Source organism: Notolepis coatsorum (assembly GCF_963971535.1).
Source record: "Notolepis coatsorum genome assembly, chromosome: 18".
Lineage (NCBI taxonomy): Eukaryota > Metazoa > Chordata > Actinopteri > Aulopiformes > Paralepididae > Notolepis > Notolepis coatsorum.
The window spans coordinates 18,762,103-18,781,211 of NC_140182.1; the positions used below are offsets into that span (position 1 = coordinate 18,762,103).

Here is a 19,109-nt window from a genome sequence, read left to right on the forward strand (position 1 = left end):
TTATTGCACAATGTCGTTCTATTGGATTCTTATTATATATTACTATTGTATTATGCACAATCGTTGCGGGCAAGACCCCCCGCATTTCATTGTATACTTGTATGCCGTGACAAATAAAACTCTTGACTTGACTTGATAAGGAAAAAAGGAACAATTCACCTTATTGAAGTGTAATTAAAGATCTAAATATACGTGACATGCTTACAACTACAGCTACGTTTCTTTACCAACTACTGTAGAAATAAATAAATAGCTTGTGTAAACCAGCCGGCATGGGAACTCAGAAGAGTGGCTCACCTGCAGCACAAACACAGGCGACCCGTCCAGCTCCTCCGTGACCGACCCGTAGTACTGGTTCATGGAGAACACGGGCGCCTCGTCGTTCTTGTTGACCACGTTGACCACCACGGCGGCGTAGTCCTCCCACTTCCCGTCCGAGGCCAGAACCAGCAGCTTGTACCGCTTCTGCTGCTCGTAGTCCAGCGGCTGGGCGATGAACACGGTGCCCACCTCCGGTTCCATGTCGAACACCCCGCCGGTGTTGCCGGACGTGATCTGGTAGCGCAGCTTGGCGTTGGCCCCTGGTGGGAATCGGCCGGGGATATAGGCACGGTCAGAGATGTTGGAGATGATGTGACCGAGCCCAGCAGTTCGTGGCACAAGTCTCACTCTGTCATTTCTTTTATTTTTTACAGATTGGGAAAGTACAGAAAGCTTTGAAATGATGTGTCATACATTGAAATCTTAAAATATTTGAAGAAGATATGCTTATTTTGAAAGTCTCAGAGCAGAGAAAAACAGAGAAAATCAGTTTGGCTGCATTTTTAACACCTTGGCAGTCAGGTACTACTAGGTGTTACAATCTGCTTTTTTACACAAAAGTTTTTACTATTTAGAGATACTATAACTGTTAGCTGTTACAGTAAATGTTCTTAAACATTCAAACTGTGATAATAAAAAATACCATTTCATTAATTTTTTCGCAACCTGACTTTCAGACATGAGTCTCTTACCGCTGGGCCCGGTCACATTATTATAGCTTTTTCAATGCTGTGAAACTATTTCCCTTTTAGGGATAATAAAGCCAGCGAGGCGGATACAGAAACTGGAGCACGCCGACATATTGGGAGAGCGGTGGAATTATTAAGTAGCAGAGCTCCAGTATTCTAGCAAACCCTAAAGAGCCAACTAATTAAACATTGGCCTTTGGGGGAGAGCCTTTTGGGGAGAGCCTTTGGGTCTGAGAGTAGAATTTCTATCAGAGATGTGAAGCATGCATTCTTATGGTGGTGGAATGACTTAAAAAAGAAAATTAAAATTGCTTTAGCACAGGGCCTGTACAGAAACTCCCTTCTGAAGCAGTCCCCGCGATTTGCACCTGTTGCACATGTGTTACCACGAGAGCATTAAAGCTCACGTCATCAAGGACCTTCAACATTAGTGGGTTTTCTATCTTTCCCTCGCTCATTTTGATTACTTCCTTAAATGGAAACTGTGTACCTTATCTTCCCGGCCCTAATCACACACCAATTAAAGAAAGATTGAGGAGGGGGGGGAAAAGTGAAAACAGAGAGAAAATCACCAGCATGATGTAACTCTGTTGCTGCCCCTCCAGGCTTCTCACTCGGCGGCTCCAGAGCGGTGGGGGGGAGGGAGGGATGTAGTCGAGCAAAGAGGAAGTCAATACGTGAACGTATCTGCCGTGTCTCCATGGAGACCGGCACAGATAAGATAATCTCCTGGAATGTAGGGTCTCCCCCTCTTCAATCAGTCTGCCCGGGTGAAAGTAGCTGCAATCCCATGTAAATACACTAAGCTGTGCTTCTAACACATCCCTCAGCAAACAGTGCTCCTCGCCTCCCTCTGGGATCCGGAGAGCTCACGGCAGTCAAGCAGCAGGGTGGAGTTTTTAACCGAGACGGATTGAGTTGAGCCTCGCGGGCAGAAGTGGCCATGGCACTGTAAGTTCAGCGTCGGGGGTGACGTCTCACAGCTATACATCATCAAGGGCTCCGTCGAGGCCCGCACTGCACCCCCGCGCGCCATAAATACTTGATTAACAGCCGCAAACGTGGCTGATAAGGGGGATCTTATGGTCTGTTCTCACCCAAAGCAGCCAAGCCTAGCAGCGCGGCTACTTTCAATTCATGTCCTGTGTAGAGGAGCGTATTCAGCCGCGAGGTACTGCATTGGAAATGCGTTGAACGCAGCCGCTCTGCTAGACTCGGCTGCTTTGGGTGAGAACGGCCCATTAGGCCGGTGTCGCGGAGAGGATGAGCTGCCGCTTTATCACTCAAACATACGCCTGCCTACTATGTGTGACAGCGTGTCTGCCTTTTATCTAACATATGTGTGCAAGGCGCATTATAACACGCAATCAAATGCCTGCCACCGAATCTGGCACACTTCTCTCATCCCGGCGTGAGGTCAGCAGCGCTGGTTCCAGATGGGGGAAAAGATTACTAAGCGTGTTTTTTTTTATTTAAACTACCGCATTCTATTTTTATTATTTTTATTGCTGAATGAAACCGTAAACAGAGAGGCCTATTGGGATGTTAGATCCTAATGTGAAACACTGTGATTTACCTTACCTTGCTTGCTACCTCTCTATCTTTTTTATGCTCGCTTATGCCTGTATCTTTTTTACTGCTGTGAAGCACTTTGAACTGCAATTTCTGTATGAAAAGTGCTATACAAATAAAGTTTATTATTGGCGATCCCAAGCACCGTGCCTGTGCTTACAATAGTAGATCACAGTGCTGGAGAAAATGGAACCAGCGTTTGATTGACAGAGATAATGTTCTAGTGTTGGAATGTACAGTACCACTCAAGGCTATTGAGCTTACCAACCTACTGGACAGCTTTGAGCAACATGTAAATTAACCCACTCACCAACATGGTAACACCCTAGACTTAGTGATAACAACAAGGCTGAACATTGATAAAGTATGTGAAAGGCCCCCCAGAGCGTGCAAACGAGTTCAACACATTCTTCAACCGTTTTGACCAGAGTGGCCTCCCCATACCCCTCCCCCCACCCATCAACATCAGCACCCCTTCCCACCTATCAAGTACCACCCCCCCCCACCCACCCACACCCATCAGCACCGGCACCCCACCCCCAACAGCAGCAGAAGTAGACTGCCCATCACCCACAAACACCAACCCCACCACCCCAGCCAACAGCACACTACCTACGGAGACATCAGCCCCAACCCTGACCATCACTAACAGCCAGGTCAGGAGGCAGTTCTCCAAGATTAATGTGAATAAGGCCAGAGGACCGGACAACACCAATCCCAGGGTGCTCAAAGCATGTGCGGAGCATGAAGACATGAAGATGTTTGAGAGACTGGTCCTGCAACATCTCAAGCCCCTGGTGTGTGACTCCCTCGACCCCCTGCAGTTTGCATACCAGGCAAACATCGGGGTGGAGGACGCCATCATCTATATGCTCCACAGAGCATACATGCACCTGGAGAAGCCGCGCAGCTCAGTGAGGATTATGTTCTTCGACTTCTCCAGTGCCTTCAACACCATCCAGCCGTCACTGCTAGCGGAGAAGCTCTCTGTGATGCAGCTGGAGCACGGCTTGGTGGCCTGGATCAAGGACTACGTCACTGAGAGGCCGCAGTATGTCAGACTAAAGGACAGTCAGTCTGACGTACTGGTGAGCAACACCGGTGCCCCAGAAGGAACTGTGCTGTCACCCTTCCTCTTCAAGTTCAAGTTTCTTTATTAGTTGTCATACAGAAGTACAGAATACTTTTATACACAATCATCTTCTTTGTTTTGCTGACGTTCAGGGAGAGGCTGTTCTCTTGACACCATCCCGCTAGGACCTTGACCTCTTCCAGGTAGGCCCTCTCGTCGTTTGCAGAGATCAGGCCCACCACTACTGTGTTGTCAGAAAATTTGATGATTGTGTTGTTGTTCCGCTGTGCCACATGTGTGTACAGGGAGTAGAGGAGGGGACTCAGAACACAGCCCCGGGGGGCCCCTATGTTGAGAGTGATGGATGAGGAGGTGCAGTTGCCTGCTCTCACCACCTGGGGTCTGCCCGTCAGGAAGTCCAAGACCCACTGGCAGAGGTCATAGTTCAAGCCCAGGTCCCTGAGCTTGGCTATGAGTTTGGAGGGGACTATGGTATTGAATGCTGAGCTGTAGTCGATGAACAGCATTCTCACATAGTTCCCCTGCCTCTTGTCCAGGTGTGAGGCTTCTGTGTGCAGCACATGGGCTATGGCGTCCTCCGTGGACCTGTTGGGGCGGTATGCAAATTGCAGGGGGTCCAGGTTGGTGGGGAGAGAGGAGCAGATGTAGCCCTTTACTAGCTTCTCAAAGCACTTCGTGGCTATGGAGGTGAGAGCTACATGGCGGTAGTCGTTGAGGCAAGCAGGCTTGGATTTTTTGGGTACAGGGATAATAGTGGACTTCTTCAGACAGGTGGGGATGACAGCCTGTTCCAAGGACAGGTTAAATATGTCAGTGAATACCGGGGCCAGTTGGTTGGCACAGACTTTTAGGACGCGGCCGGGGATACCGTCCGGTCCTGCTGCCTTCCTGATATTCACTTTCTTAAAGGTCCTCCTCACCTCATGTTCTGTTGCCCTGAACACTGAGTCTCCATCAGCAGTGTCCCCCCCCTCCATTGCAGTGGTTTGTAGGCTGGTGTTGTTATTCCCAGCCTCAAACCTTGCATAGAAGGTATTGAGATCATTTGCTAAGGAGATGTCACTGTTCAGCTTGAGGGAGGTGCCTTTGTAATCTGTCATCGTTCTGAGGCCCTGCCACATAGCTCTAGAGTCAGCCTGTTCATATTGGAGTTCAATTTGATCCCTGTAGCGCCTCTTTGCTTCTATTACTGCTCTCCTGACGTTGTATCTCGCCACCTTGTGGTCATTCATGTTGCCTGCCACAAGCCCGGCATTGTATGCTGAGGTGCACGCTTTCAGAGCCTCATGGACGGATTTGTCTACCCAGGGCTTTTGGTTTGGGTAAACTCTAATTGTGGTAGTGGGGATTGTTTCTTCCACCAAAGTACAAACAACGTCCAGCACTGTCTCCATGTAGTCATTAATGTTATCTGTGTTATCTCGGAATACCCCCCAGTCTGTACATTCAAGTGCAGCCTGTAGCGTTTCCTCTGACTCCACAGACCATTTCTGCACATCTCGCGAGATTACCGGCGCACGCTTGAGACTTTGTTTATATTTTGGAGAAAGAAAGATGGCGTCATGGTCCGATTTGCCAAATCCACTGGCAGCCTGAGACTTGTATCCACACTTAAATTGCGAGTAACAATGGTCTAAAATATTACCGCCTCTGGTGTTACAAGTCACATGCTGGTAGAAGTTTGGCAATACTCTTCTCAGGTTGGCGCTATTGAAATCACCCACAATCACAATAGCAGCATCAACGTTAGCTGCTTGGATTCTATTTACCTCGGCGTGTAGCTTCGAGAGTGCGTCGCCTGTGTTTGCTTGTGGTGGAATGTACACTCCGACCAAGATGACCAACGTTAACTCTCTCGGGAGAAAGAAAGGCCGGCACTTGATGGATATATACTCCATGTTGGGGGAGCAGTGGTTTGAAAGTTCCTTCACGTTGCCTGGATCACTCCAATTGTTGTTCAACATGAAGGCTATCCCACCTCCCCGCTGTTTACCGGATTCTGCTGTTCGATCTTTTCGATGAATGAAAAGGTGATCGGCCGGTTGAATAGCGTAGTCTGGGACGTCCGGCGTCAACCACGTCTCGGTGAAGCAGAGAACATTGCAGTCTCTAACGTCTCTTTGGAATTGAATCCTTGCTCTGATGTCGTCCAGTTTATTATCTATTGATTGTATATTGGCCAGCAATATGCTGGGCAATGGCATTCTGTGTCGCCTGGCTCGCAGTCTGTTTTGGACACCGGCTCTCCTTCCTCGTCGCCTGGTTCCTTTGTTGCGTGGGTCGAGGTATGGTCCCGTTGTCCTCAAGATCTCAGCCGGCCATTGTTGTTGTTCGGTGAGCCGATCCAGAGAGCAATCCAGTTGGTAAGTTTCCCGTAATCCAATGTCTATGAGTGACTGACGGTCATACACATTAAATGCACCAACAGTCGGTACAAACAAAACTCTTAAAACTATAAATATTAACAAAAGTAAGCACAGTCTCGACGGAGCGCACAGATAGGCAGCCGGTCATAGCAGCGCCATCAGGTCTCTACGTGTACCAGTCTTCACCCTCTATACCTCAGACTTCTGCCGCAACTCAAGCGGGGGCCACCTGCAGAAGTTCTCTGGCGACTCCTCCATCGTAAGCTACATCACCGACGATGATGAGGAGGAGTATAGAGCCCTGGTGGAGAGCTTTGAGTTGGTAGTGGACTTCCGGAGGGGCAAGAAGAGACCCCCCCGATTCCCATCACCATCCGAGGGGAGGAGGTGGAGGTGGTGGAGTCATATACGTTCCTTGGGGTACACCTGAACAATAAACTGGACTGGTCGGACAACACAGAGGCCCTCTACAGGAAGGGACAGAGCAGGCTGTTCTTCCTGAGGAGACTCAGGTCCTGCAATGTTTGCAATAGACTGCTGCAGTCATTCTACCAGTCTGTAATGACCAGCATCCTCTTCTATGCTGTGGCATGCTGGGGGGGGGCTACACCAACTCGAGGGACACCAACAAACTCAACAAGCTGGTGAGGAAGGCTAACTCTGTGGTGGGAGTCGAGCTGGTCAGACTAGAGGTGATGGCAGAGAGGGGGATGAGAAGGAAGCTGGCTGCTATCCTGGAGAATCCCTCCCACCCCCTCTACGACGAGCTAGTCAAGATGAGAAGCACATTCAGTCACAGACTCATACCCCCCCGACACTCAACTAACCGCCTCGGACAGTCCTTCATACCAGTGGCCATCAGGCTCCACAACAGTGGGCAGGGACTACTGCCAGACATCCAACTAGAACTAATAGGAACCTAAAAAGGACAATAACACTACCTTATGCATACTGCACCTTATGTGAATACTGTGATACTGTGAATACTGTATATTTCAGTTAGTTAGATAGTAAATTATAACACTACCTTATGCATACTGCACCTTATGTGATACTGTGAATACTGTATATTTCAGTTAGTTAGATAGTAAATTATATTGACTTATTTGTTTACACTGCTTGTGTTGTTTTTACTACCTGTACCCCCATCCCCCATGCTGCTATAATGCCTGCATTTCCCCAAGGGGATCAATAAAGGAATATCTTATCTTATCTTATCAGTAATCGAATTACCTATATCTGACCATCACTGTGTATTCTTCAATGCTAACCTAAACAGAGACAAAAACGGTAATCGTAAAGCAAAGAGGACTAGATGACATTGCAGAAGAGAAAATCATGAGACAAACTGAACCATCCAGCCTGTACTGTTGAAAATTTCAACAACACCCTATCCCATATACACTGGATGCTGTCGCTCCATTAAAGGTAAAAAAAAAAGTCAAGTGACAAAATCTCCCCATGGTTAAATAATCCTCTTTTTCTCCGCCTGATTTTCTATGCTTTTCCTCCCATCCCAATTTAGTCGTTATGCCAATACCCCCCCTCCCCTACCTGGTTGTTGTGCGCATGTTCCCCCTACTGGTCGGTACAAGGGAACCCTGAAGTCTACCACATGCTTCCTCCGACACATGCAGAGACAGCCAGTGGCTCTCTTTTCACCTGGCAGCGAGGACTCTCATTGGTGAAGTGTAACGCGTGGGAGGTCATGCTGCCTTCACTACTTCCTGCCTTTCGCTGAGCATGCGCCCAGACCTGACCTGTAGGTGTCGCTGTCCACAACGCCAGATTACCACCCACGACTTCCCTCCCGCTAACTCAGCCAAACGAGTTAGTATGACAATCGGCCCAAGCCGCAGGCAATGCTGACTCCGGGAGTCAAGACCGCAGCCTCTTGCATTGGTGACGAGCGCAATCTCCGCTACGCCACCCGACCGCCCCCCCATGGTTAAATAATAGCAGTGTTGGTCAGACAAAGAGAATCTGTAGAGCTGCTGAACGAAAATGAAGAAAAACCAAGCTCACAGTCCACTGCAATATATATAAGGAAGCCATGACTGCCTATAACAAAGAAATACGAGTGGCAAGAAAGGACTATTTTTTTCTAAGATTATCACATAGAATGTTGGAAACTCTAGTATATTATTCTCAGCCATCGACCAGCTACTCAACACTGCCCCCACCCCTCCACAGTCATCTGCATCAAAATGTGAAGAACTAGCATTATTCTTCAATAACAAAATAACTTCAATTAGAGCCAGCATTAGTCCTGATACAAACACCATCAGCAAACCCTGTGAAAAAGTAACCATAGGAAAATTCGCTTGCATTACATCAACTGAGCTTTACAAAACTGAATGTAACTCCTCCACTTGCAAGTCATGTCCTAAATATTATAAATACATCGCTTCTGACAGGTATTTTCCCAGACTCATTCAAAACAGACCCTAAAGAAACCCAAACTAAGGGCGGCTGGGTGGCGCAGTGGACTAAGCGCTCGTCACCAACGCGTGAGACACTGGTATCGAATCCGGCTGTCAGCGTTGCCTCTGGCTTGGCCGGCCGTCATACTGGCTCAATTGACCTGTCTCAAGCTCCGCCCTCCTTTCTAGACCCACCAATAGTAACCGTTTCTTTCCTCGGGTCAAACAAAAGATTTTTTTTCTTTTCTTGATCCTCCAATCTGAAGCTTTGCTTTCCTTGGTCAAGGTATGAGAGGGCAGAGCCTGAGATAGGTCAATTGGCGGGAGGGAAGCCGGTGGATGGTAATCTGGTCGTTGTAAACAGCAACTCCTACAGGTCGGTCAGGGCGCCTGCACTGTAGTGTGAGCCTCCCACACGTTACACCTCGCCAATAAGAGTCCGCGCTGGCAGGTGAAAAGATGTGGCTGGCTGACTCCGCATGTATCGGAGGGGACATGCGATAGTATCTATCAACCCTCCCTAGACCGACCAGTGGGGGGCACATGCGAGCAACGACCAGGAAGCTATATGCCAAATACAACTCAGTTAGGTTTCCGGGTTCCTCTGATTGGCCACAACGCCCACGTGACCCTGTGCTAGCACACCCCCTTATCCGTAGTTTGATGTGCAATTGTGTTGTGGTCATCATTTGTCTCCGACTCGTTGAGAGTCATAATAATAACCTTTTCGGGCGAAACTGGCAGAGACCTTTTTATCCCACTTTCTCCGCTATTAAAGTAATTATTGACGGTGATGTTCGCTTCTAAACCCACCACCGCTGCAGGACATTGTATTGACTCCGCCGCCGACATTAACAGTGTTCACCCTGATGTAAAGTAGCGATTTTATTGGTTTGTCATGACAAACCAATTACATAATCCAACATATGTGTAAAGAAACAACATATTCCAGTTAACGGTATATTTTTTTAATGATTCGTTACAGCGTAGTCAATACTTCCATGCGTATAAATTGAGGAAGCGAGAACACTCTGCCGCGCGCTGCAACACACAGAGGAGCTTGGCGCGGCGTAGAGGCAGGCGTGGATAAGGGGGCGTGCTAGCGCGGGGTCATGTGGGCGTCGTGGCTAATCAGAGGAACCCGGAAACCGAACTGCGTTGTATTTGGCATAGACGCGACCAGGAAGGGGAGGGGGAAATTGGCACGACTAAATTGGGATGGGAGAAAAACACAGAAAAACAGGAGGAGAAAAAGAAACCCAAACTAGACACTAATGTACTTGGCCGATATCCAACCTCCCATTCATCAGCAAGATACTTGAACAAAATGTCTCAATACAAATAAACCACTTTCTCCAAGAAAACAATATCATGGAGGAATTTCAATCAACAAGGTGACAAAAACATCATTTTTCCACCTTAGAAACATAGCTAAGGTATGGCCATTTATAAATCAAAAAGACACTGAAAAACTGATCCATGCCTTTATCTCAAGCCGACTTGACAACTGTAATGCACTCACCGGCCTCCCGAAAAAATACACAGAACGACTCCAACTCATTCAAAACTCGGCAGCTAGGCTACTAACTAGAACCAAGAGGAGAGACCACATCAGTCCAGTATTAGCTAACCTACACTGGCTTCCGGTGACATTTAGAATTGATTTCAAGGTCCTCCTCCTTATATACAAAACATATACACTAAATGGAACAGGACCAAGCTACATGGCAAATTCTCTCGTCAACTATGTGCCTCCTAGAACATTGCGATCATCTACTACTAGTCTATTGAAGGTTCCAAGCCACAGTCTAAGGAAAATCAGGGATGCAGCCTTTGCAAACTATGCACCAAAGTTATGGAACACACTATGGACATTAGGGAAGCTAGATCTCTTAATATTTTTTAAAATAAGCTAAAAACGTACCTCTTCACCATAGCCTTCTAATACACTCCGCTGTTGATTGTACTGTAGCACTATTTTACTCTGTCCATTCTATTGTCCATTCTATTGTATTGCATATTGCACTGTTGCATAATTTTACTATCTATTTTATTGCACTGTATTATTTTACTCTGTCTATTGCTTTTTATTACAGGTTCAAAACTGTCAGGTATTAAACTGTGTGGGTGTCAAACAAGAGACTGTCAGGCTTTAAAACGGTGTAGGACCCAGGCCTAGAACGGCACCCTGAGTGAGGGAACTGTGCCCTGAGAGGGAGGTTTGCCCTGGGTGTCATGGTTTTTGCCTTATTTCACCTTTCTGTGAGGGACAGCTGTCTATTTTTGCTTTATTTCACCTCTCTGTGAGGGATAGCTGTCAATCCCTGTTCCCTGTGGTTAATTGCCTCATGGGTCGGCAGGTGTGTGGGCTTGATTGCACCTGATGCAGTCCAGCTGTGCCTATGGCCATGTGGAGTCTATTTAAGTTTGGAGATCGCAGTGTCAACTGCTTTTTCATTTCCTAGTGTTGGTTGTCCTTTTGGTCACGCTCATTATATTGAAGTGTAGTCTGATCTCTGATTCAGAATTGAGCTTTATGGTAGTCATTCTTATTTTAGGCTACTCACGTGATTCTACACATAAACTCCCTTAGTGGAGGTTTATTGTTTTACTTTTTCAAATATAAACTCCTTTATTAGGAGGTATCCTTGTGGCTTATTTACTTTTATACTATACCTCTTTATTGAGAGTAGTCCTGTTTTTTGGGACTTGATTTATTTTCTTAATTACTCACTTTGAGATTTCCACCTGTAAAGGTTGTTTTCTGTTTAATTTTCCCCCTCTCCTAAAATATCTGCGTAAGCAGTCTAGTGGTTGTCCGTGTCACGGATCACTTAAGGCCCTGTCCACACGAGCGCTGGATTTAATATAACCATGATTGTATGTGCGCAGTTGCACTGTTCGGCCACACACAACCGGGGAATTTGCTATACTGCAATCGCTGTCTTGAAAACCGGAGCCCAGGGTGAAGTTTTGCGGTTTTGCAGTTGCATGTGGGCATAGCAACCGAGGTTATTCCCAGTGTTTACAGCAGAGCTGTCGCAATTATTTCCCATGTTCACGGCAGACTGTCAAACAATAGCAAGTTAGCAACCGAGCGCGGGGTAGAGAGATTAGAGCAGAGCCAGCTACACCAGTGTTTACAGCAGAGCTGTCCCAAGTAGCGTTATATGAAAATGATTGTAACAAACTTTTGTTAGAAACGTACCGTCTGTGTTGAAGAGTGTTGTGATCGACTGATGTCTGTTGTCGCATTCCTGACCTGATGCTCAGAGTAAACATGTAGCTGCGGCTAAACTAAACTCATGTGTTGTCAAGTTATTGTTATAAGGAACCCAGTCCAGACTGCATCCCCTTAACAATTGTTTGTATTGAGCCGTATTATATTGTACCCATTCTGCAATGTGTTAAATAACGTTTGCATCCATTCATAGCGGTAACGTTACCACATTACGTTAGCATTTAAGCTATATACTATACATAGATATAGCCATTCACATTAGCATGTAGCTAACAACACCGGCGGTCTTTTGTGAGACTAAACTATCCGCTCTTGGTGGTAAATTGTGTTGCTGATGGTTTTGTTTCATCAACAAATGAGAGGCAGAACACACAGTGAAAGTATCCGTTTGTTTATTGCACTTTTATTGCAGTTTCTTTCTTTGCTGAAAATATATGTTCCGTTGGCAAAATGATGGCTATGGTGTTTCTAAACAGGAAGTTTAGTGAGCGTTCAACCTTTTCTGATTGGTTGAAATGGCCTTCATGTCTGAACAACATCGCCGCCTACTGTTTTGGCATTGTACTACATGTATCGATTGCTGGTTTTTCCAGCCGCCGTGGGTACGCAATTATATGCGGTTGTTCACCTGTGTGGACAGAGGTTTATTTTTTTCAAACTTCGGTTACATTAAATCCAGCGCTCGTGTGGACAGGGCCTAAGAGTCCCTGTTATCTGCTCATGACCCACACACACACAGCCCTCACACTGGGTGGGAGGTTCAAAGGGTCAAAGTGGGTATCAAACAGGAGGGAAGACTGTCAAGTTTTAAACTGTGGATACCAAACAGAGAAGGTAAAGACGACTTTGAACTGTTGAACAGTAATCCAGAACTATTTTATTCCACTGTAAAAAAACGATTTTATCTATTCTATTCTACTATTTTATTGCACTGCACTATTGCACTATTTTACTCTGTCTATTTGATCTTACTCTTTTTATTATTGTCTATTTAAAACCGAATCAAACCATAAACACTGTGGCCTGTTGGGATGTTAGATCCTAATGTGAAAAACTGTGACTTTATATGTCTGCACTTTACGTGCTCATTTTCTGTTTGAAAGGTGCTATACAAATAAAGTGTATTATTATTATTATTATTATTATTATTATTATTATTATTATTATTATTATTATTATTATTATTATTATTATTATTATTATTATTATTATTATTATTATTATTATTACCATGAAGGAATAGTTGGGGGGACAAAATGGAAGAAACAGTCTTAAAAAAAACACACACAAAAAAACGTTCCTAAAGTTTCCAAGCAGCTCATGAAACTTTCAGTTTGGGGATCTGACTTGGCAAGCTTTTTTTTTTACCTCACCACCCTCCTCCTCCTCCTCCTATTCCTCCTAGTCTGGCGTTTCATCGGGCCTACCTTCATCCTCGTCGTTAGCGCTGACGGTGACAACAGCCATGCCCACATCTGCATTCTCATCCACGCCAACTTCATACAGGCGCTGAGCGAACGCCGGCTTGTTGTCGTTGACATCGCTGATGAAAACACGCACATACGCTGTGTCTGCAGGAATGACAGCGGTGGAAGGAGATTAAACAGTGTGGCACACACACACAAACCTGTCATCTTACACACACACACAAACCTGTCATCTCACACACACACAGATAGACACGCACGCTCAGCTCACGCTCGCACACAATCTCTTTCCATCTGTTTATCGATCGCTCGTTTTCATTGTCACTCTTGAGTGGGATGAGGCACTTAACCCAATGCAATGTGTTGCACTTGACATGGAAATCAGACGGGAGTATTATTCACTGCCAGGTGCTGTAAATTGCATAAATTATTCATTTTGGCAAGAGTTTATTGTTTTAACGAGGACTCCCCATTTTCAAGGCAGAAAACACCAGCGATGTGGCTAAAAGTCTTTAACAACCTGCTTCTTCTTTTCTTTCTTTCCACAGAAACTAGATAAAGGTCTCTACAGGGAAGATTAAATGTTTATCAGCCGACAGGTGTTTATATCTTCTATTTGGTGCTTCCTCAACCCCCTTTACTCTACGTATTTCCTTAGTTAAATAGGTCACGTATCCCCGAAACTGACAAAACTCGCAATCCACCTTTTGACCCAGGCACTTTGGAAGTTGGGGTGCAGGGGGGGGGGGGGGGGGGTACCATGAATGTAATGCCATGAATGTAATTGGGTTGAATACGCATCTGGCATATATATAAAATTATATAAAAAAGAAATGTTTTATTTGGCTATTGAATCAGGTTTACAAATACTGCTCATTTGTTTGCTTGGCGCCTCCTAGCAATCTTCAGAAAACACCATGAGTCCTATATACCTGTTATCACTGAGTTGTGATTAACATTAGGCCACTTCTGTAGCTTTACCAAGTGGGGTAAAATTCAAGAATTGCTTGATGGCGACAGGTCTCAGCCTCAGGTCTCATTAATGGCTCTACTGCATCGATGGCGAGCACTGCTGTGTTGGACATTACTGGCCAGAGTGAAGTGAGTGATATAGTCTACCCCCCCCCCCCCTCCAATATATCTATTTATATGTAAAAAAAAAGAAGAAGAAATAATTAAAGAAAATAAATATATATGTGTATATTTCCAATGTGCCTGTTTTGACCATGCCCCTAATCCAAGATGTTGAGTAGTTAATGTTTCTAGTTTTATGAAAATAGCGCCACCATGAGGCAAGATGACTCAGAACTTGGCCTCCTTGCTATTGTAAGGCAAACATATTTGTCAAGTTTGGTGGAAGTTGGACAGTGCCTTCACAAGTAACAAATAATGTCCTGTTTACCATGCTTTTTTCTGAAATTTGATTGGATCTGGAATTGATTCGATTGGATCAATTATCTAAATGACACACTTGAAGATGTTGGTCCCTAGATTCCACACAGCAAGTTTGGTGAGAATCCGGTGAACAGGCTAGGAGGATTAGGGAATAATATGTTTTTGCAATAATTCAAGATTCCAATATGGCAGACTTCATCGGTCCTCATGGCGAAGTTGTTGTGCATGAGTGTCATGACTGTATGACTAACAGATTAGGAGATAAAACGTATTTGAAAATGTAAAGTTTGGCCTGATGGTGGCGCTAGAGGGAAGGACATGGGGTTACCAAAATAAATAAGCTATTTCCTCTACGAGTCATGAATGTGCACAGCAAATTAAAAAAGATTGGAACGAAAGGTATTTGAGAAACACTAATTGTAAAGTTAAAAGTTTGGCCTGATGGTGGCACTAGAGGAAATGTGATGAGGTCACCAAAATCAACAGAGTTCATCTTCTAGGGGTCATTAATCTGCACCGCAAATTTGAAAAGATTCTAAGGAAAGCTATTGGGTTATCGGATTCAAAATTTGCATATCAAATTGTTTGGCCTGATGGTGGCGCTAGAGGAAGACCATGGGTTCACCAAAATCAATAGGGGAGCGTGCGCGGGTTTGGGGGGAAATTGGAGGGGGGAGTGGGATTACGCGCGCGCGCCCCATGCCCGGCAGAACCTCTGGTGCGCCTTTTGACGCACGCGCGCGCCCCATGCCCGGCACAACGCGCCCCATGCCACCATGGCACAACCTCTGGTGCGCCTTTTGACGCACGCCCCATGCCCGGCACAACCTCTGGTGCGCCTTTTGACGCACGCGTGCGCCCATGGTGCAAATCTGACAGCTCCAACAGAGTCGCCGTCTCAATATACCGTGTCCCACTCAAAGGGTTGTCATGCTGAACATAAAACAACTGTCATGTTCTTAAACACGTACAGCATATGAGCTTAATTCAATTGTGTTTTCAGCACCATCGCATATTAATTAACAATTATTCTCCCAAGGGCCAAATGGAGAAGCTCCACAGCAAAAAATAATACTAGCCAAATGGCTTATCGAACTTCGTGCGTAAAAAAATTAAATAAAAGTGTATCCATCAACTCACCTTGACAACGTCGTCGTTCACGCGCTTGGGATCCCGGTTAACCAGGTCGATCTCTTTCGTGTGGACATCGTGCAGCGTTTTCTCGTTAAAACTGTCGTTGTCCATCATGTCTTTGTTGTTTGGTTTGTATATGTTTCCTTGTTTCCTGATGAACGGCGAATGCAGAAATTCCTGTGAGAAAATCCGGAGGGGAGAGGAGGAGGAATGGGGTTGACAGTCAGCAGCCAGACGGGCAGTGAGGGAGAGAGAGAGAGAGATGGGAGACGGGAGTTAGCAGCCTGCCTCCGCCCGGGATGGTTTTAAATGGATACAAAGTGAAGCACCACACCCCTCCATCGCAAAGATCCGACTCCCACCACAAGGGGTCTCATCTCCAAGCGACCCAACAATGCGTGCGTAACGCAGTGCGTAACGAGCCTATTATTCCACAGCCTGTGTTCTGTTCTCCCTGAACCTGTTGCTGTTGAGCGCATTTTAAAACAGATTTAAAACAACTGCGGTTTCATGTTCCAAATTATATCGATATATTTTTTCAAGCGGAAACGAAATTTGTACATTATTGTTTGCGCGTCTACTTCACTCACTACTTTCGTTTTTATATTGTCTATTTTGTGTGTTTGGTCTTTATTCCTTTTGCTTTTTACTGTATGAAGAAGAACAATCTCAGGGGGCTCATCACACAGAACCACGCATTTCACTGTAAATAATGTGTACATTATATGTGACAAATAAAACAAAACTTGAAACTTGAACGTTGCCATTATTACGCACGCCAATCAATTGGTCAGAAATGATTGGTAAAAACCAAATCGATGTTTATTCTATAAGATAAAGGGTGATATCTCACGCACTAGTGCTAATGAAATACTCAGTGGTCTTGCACATTCGCTAAGTTTATGTGGGGGTAACGTTCACAACTATGTGCCAAAATATAACCGTTGAGAAATAGCGCAAGTGTGGAATGAAAAAAAAAGTTTATTTTCCCTATCTTTTGAAGGACACTGCTGCCATCCCCGCAACAATCGGTATGCAAACATGTGAGAGAAGATATTTAACACCCCGGTGAGAAAATAGCCGGTCCACTAAAAAGCTTACAAATATGACGCACCACTGTAAAATGCCTGAAAATGACAATGTGCCAGTTTTAGACGAGAACCATACCTCCTCCTCTGTTTTTTCGCCGTCCTTGAGTCCGCCTGTCATGCTGTCCCGCGTATAAAAGTGTGAACAGATCAGCGTGTTGGACAGACAAAGTATAGGAAGCCGAGTGGGAGGTGTAGTAGTGGTGGTGGCAAAGTGAGCTCTGCGGGATTCCTCAGAGAATTTCTGTAATGATGTGATTCCTTCCTTTTCACTATAACTACGTGACACGCGTTTCAACGAGTACAGCGCTGCTGGTGAGGGCAAGGCTGGTCCCAGAGCGCGCCTCGCACCCAGAGTCACCTGTAGTGTGTGTGTGTCTGTGTACAGTACAGGCTGGCTGCATCACCACCACCACCACCACCGACTGTAACTGTAACCCCTACCTCTTTCTTTAACTTTTTGCATTGCATTTGTATACTTTATTGTTTGCATTTTGTACTTCACTTTGTACTTTAGGTTGTACTTATAATAATAATAATAATAATAATAATAATAATAATAATTAATAATAATAATAATAATAATAATAATAATAATAATAATAATAATAATAATAATAATAATAATAATAATAATAATAATAATAATAATAATAATAATAATAATAATAATACACTTTATTTGTAGCACCTTTCATACAAACAAATTGAAAATGGGGGACCCTGATGTAAACAAGACAAAAGTCTTTCTCTGGTCTGCATCCCCTTAACAATTGTGCGTATTGAGCCGTACTGTATTGTACCCATTCTGCAATCTGTAAAATAAAGTGTTCATTCATTCATTCATTCATTCATTCATTCATTCATTCATTCATTCATTCATTCATTCATTCATTCATTCATTCATTCATTCACTCACTCAACAAAGTGTTTTACAACAGAAAAAGACAGGCACGTTAGTTTGTATATTGTATATTTTGTATAGTCTTTGGCCTTTATTCTTTTTACTTTTTACTGTACAATTTACTGCACAATCCCAGGGGGCTCATATAACAGAACCAAGCATTTCACTGTAATGTGGACATTATATGTGACAAATAAAACACAACTTGAACTCGAACGTGTTACCCGACCACCCAATAAAAAATCACGAAGCTTGAAGAAACCGAAAATTCGAACTAAATATGTGTCGTGGCCTAAATTGGCCCGGCGGGGTGTATTTTGGGCTATAAGGGAGAAGTTAAAGGAAAACTCCAACATTTTGGGAAAAATTTGCTTATTTGGCATCTACCCTGGAGTTAGACAAGAAGATACATACCCTTTTCTTCTCTGTGCATGCAGTAGGAGTAGGAAGACACGCACCGTTAGCCTAGCTTAGCGTCAGTCACTGGAAGTAGGTTCCTCCTCCATTAGTCTAGTTCCCAACGTCTTCCTACTCCTACTGCATGCACAGAGAAGAAAAAAGGTATGCATCTTCTTGTCTAACTCCAGGGTTCCCAAAATGTTGGAGTGTTAAGATACATACATTTTTCGTCTCTGTGCATGCAGTAGGAGTAGGAAGACGCGCACCGTTAGCCTAGCTTAGCGTCAGTCACTGGAAGTAGGTTCCTCCATTAGCCTAGTTCCAAACGTCTTCCTATACTCCTACTGCATGCACAGAGAAGAAAAAGGTATGCATCTTCTTGTCTAACTCCCAGGGTAGATGGCAAATAAGCTAATTTCCCAAAATGTTGGAGTTTTCCTTTAAATATGTTTGTATTGAAGCCCCCTCGTGTTGAAATAGGTTGTTTTCAACAGTGCAAGGTCAGGAGGAGGATACTGGGAGCTCTGGAGCTGGTCACTCTGGTCTGTTTACATTCCTGTATATCTGACGCGGTGCCAAGGGCAACTCACCTTGACACAATCACGCCAGCTGGCGCAGTCAGGACTGTGTTTTGTTTTCAGACGTTTTATATTATGAATGGTTGATACATGTGATGATGATAGGGCGTGGCGCCAAAACAGATTAAAATGAAATGAGAAGTTTTGAAGTCTGCATGTACCTGGTATCTGGGATATGTAGGTTTCATAGAATGTATAATGATGACTCATCCTGTGCTCATGTCATAGGTCTGACCTCACATGTCACACTGAACACACACACCAAAGCAGATGCTAACCTCTTCGAACCCATCAGAACTAAGCTCCGGGCCTTCGCTGCAGCTACCCCCACCCCTCTGGAACGCCCTTCCCAATATCCGTCATGCATCCGTCATCATTTAAAAAAGCCCTCAAAACCCACCTTTTTACCCTTGTTTTCAACCCATGAACTCCTTCCTCTCTCACCTTTTTATATATATATTTTTTTCTCTCTCTCTCTC

The 19,109-nt window shown here is 44.8% G+C and overlaps 2 protein-coding genes across 2 annotated transcripts in view; both read right to left on the minus strand.

The window, feature by feature from the left end:
* Window positions 1-15,772, minus strand: part of LOC311244770 (neural-cadherin-like) — a gene marked incomplete at both ends in the record, with an annotated part of 135,761 nt that extends 119,989 nt beyond the window's left edge. Inside the window, 4 exons of the mRNA XM_084334457.1 lie at window positions 298-581; window positions 13,133-13,276; window positions 15,379-15,460; window positions 15,668-15,772. Of these exons, the coding sequence (XP_084190583.1) occupies window positions 298-581; window positions 13,133-13,276; window positions 15,379-15,460; window positions 15,668-15,772 (615 nt within the window). The remainder of the gene's footprint in view (window positions 1-297; window positions 582-13,132; window positions 13,277-15,378; window positions 15,461-15,667) is intronic.
* Window positions 1-19,109, minus strand: part of cav1 (caveolin 1) — a 145,749-nt gene that overhangs the window by 123,449 nt on the left and 3,191 nt on the right.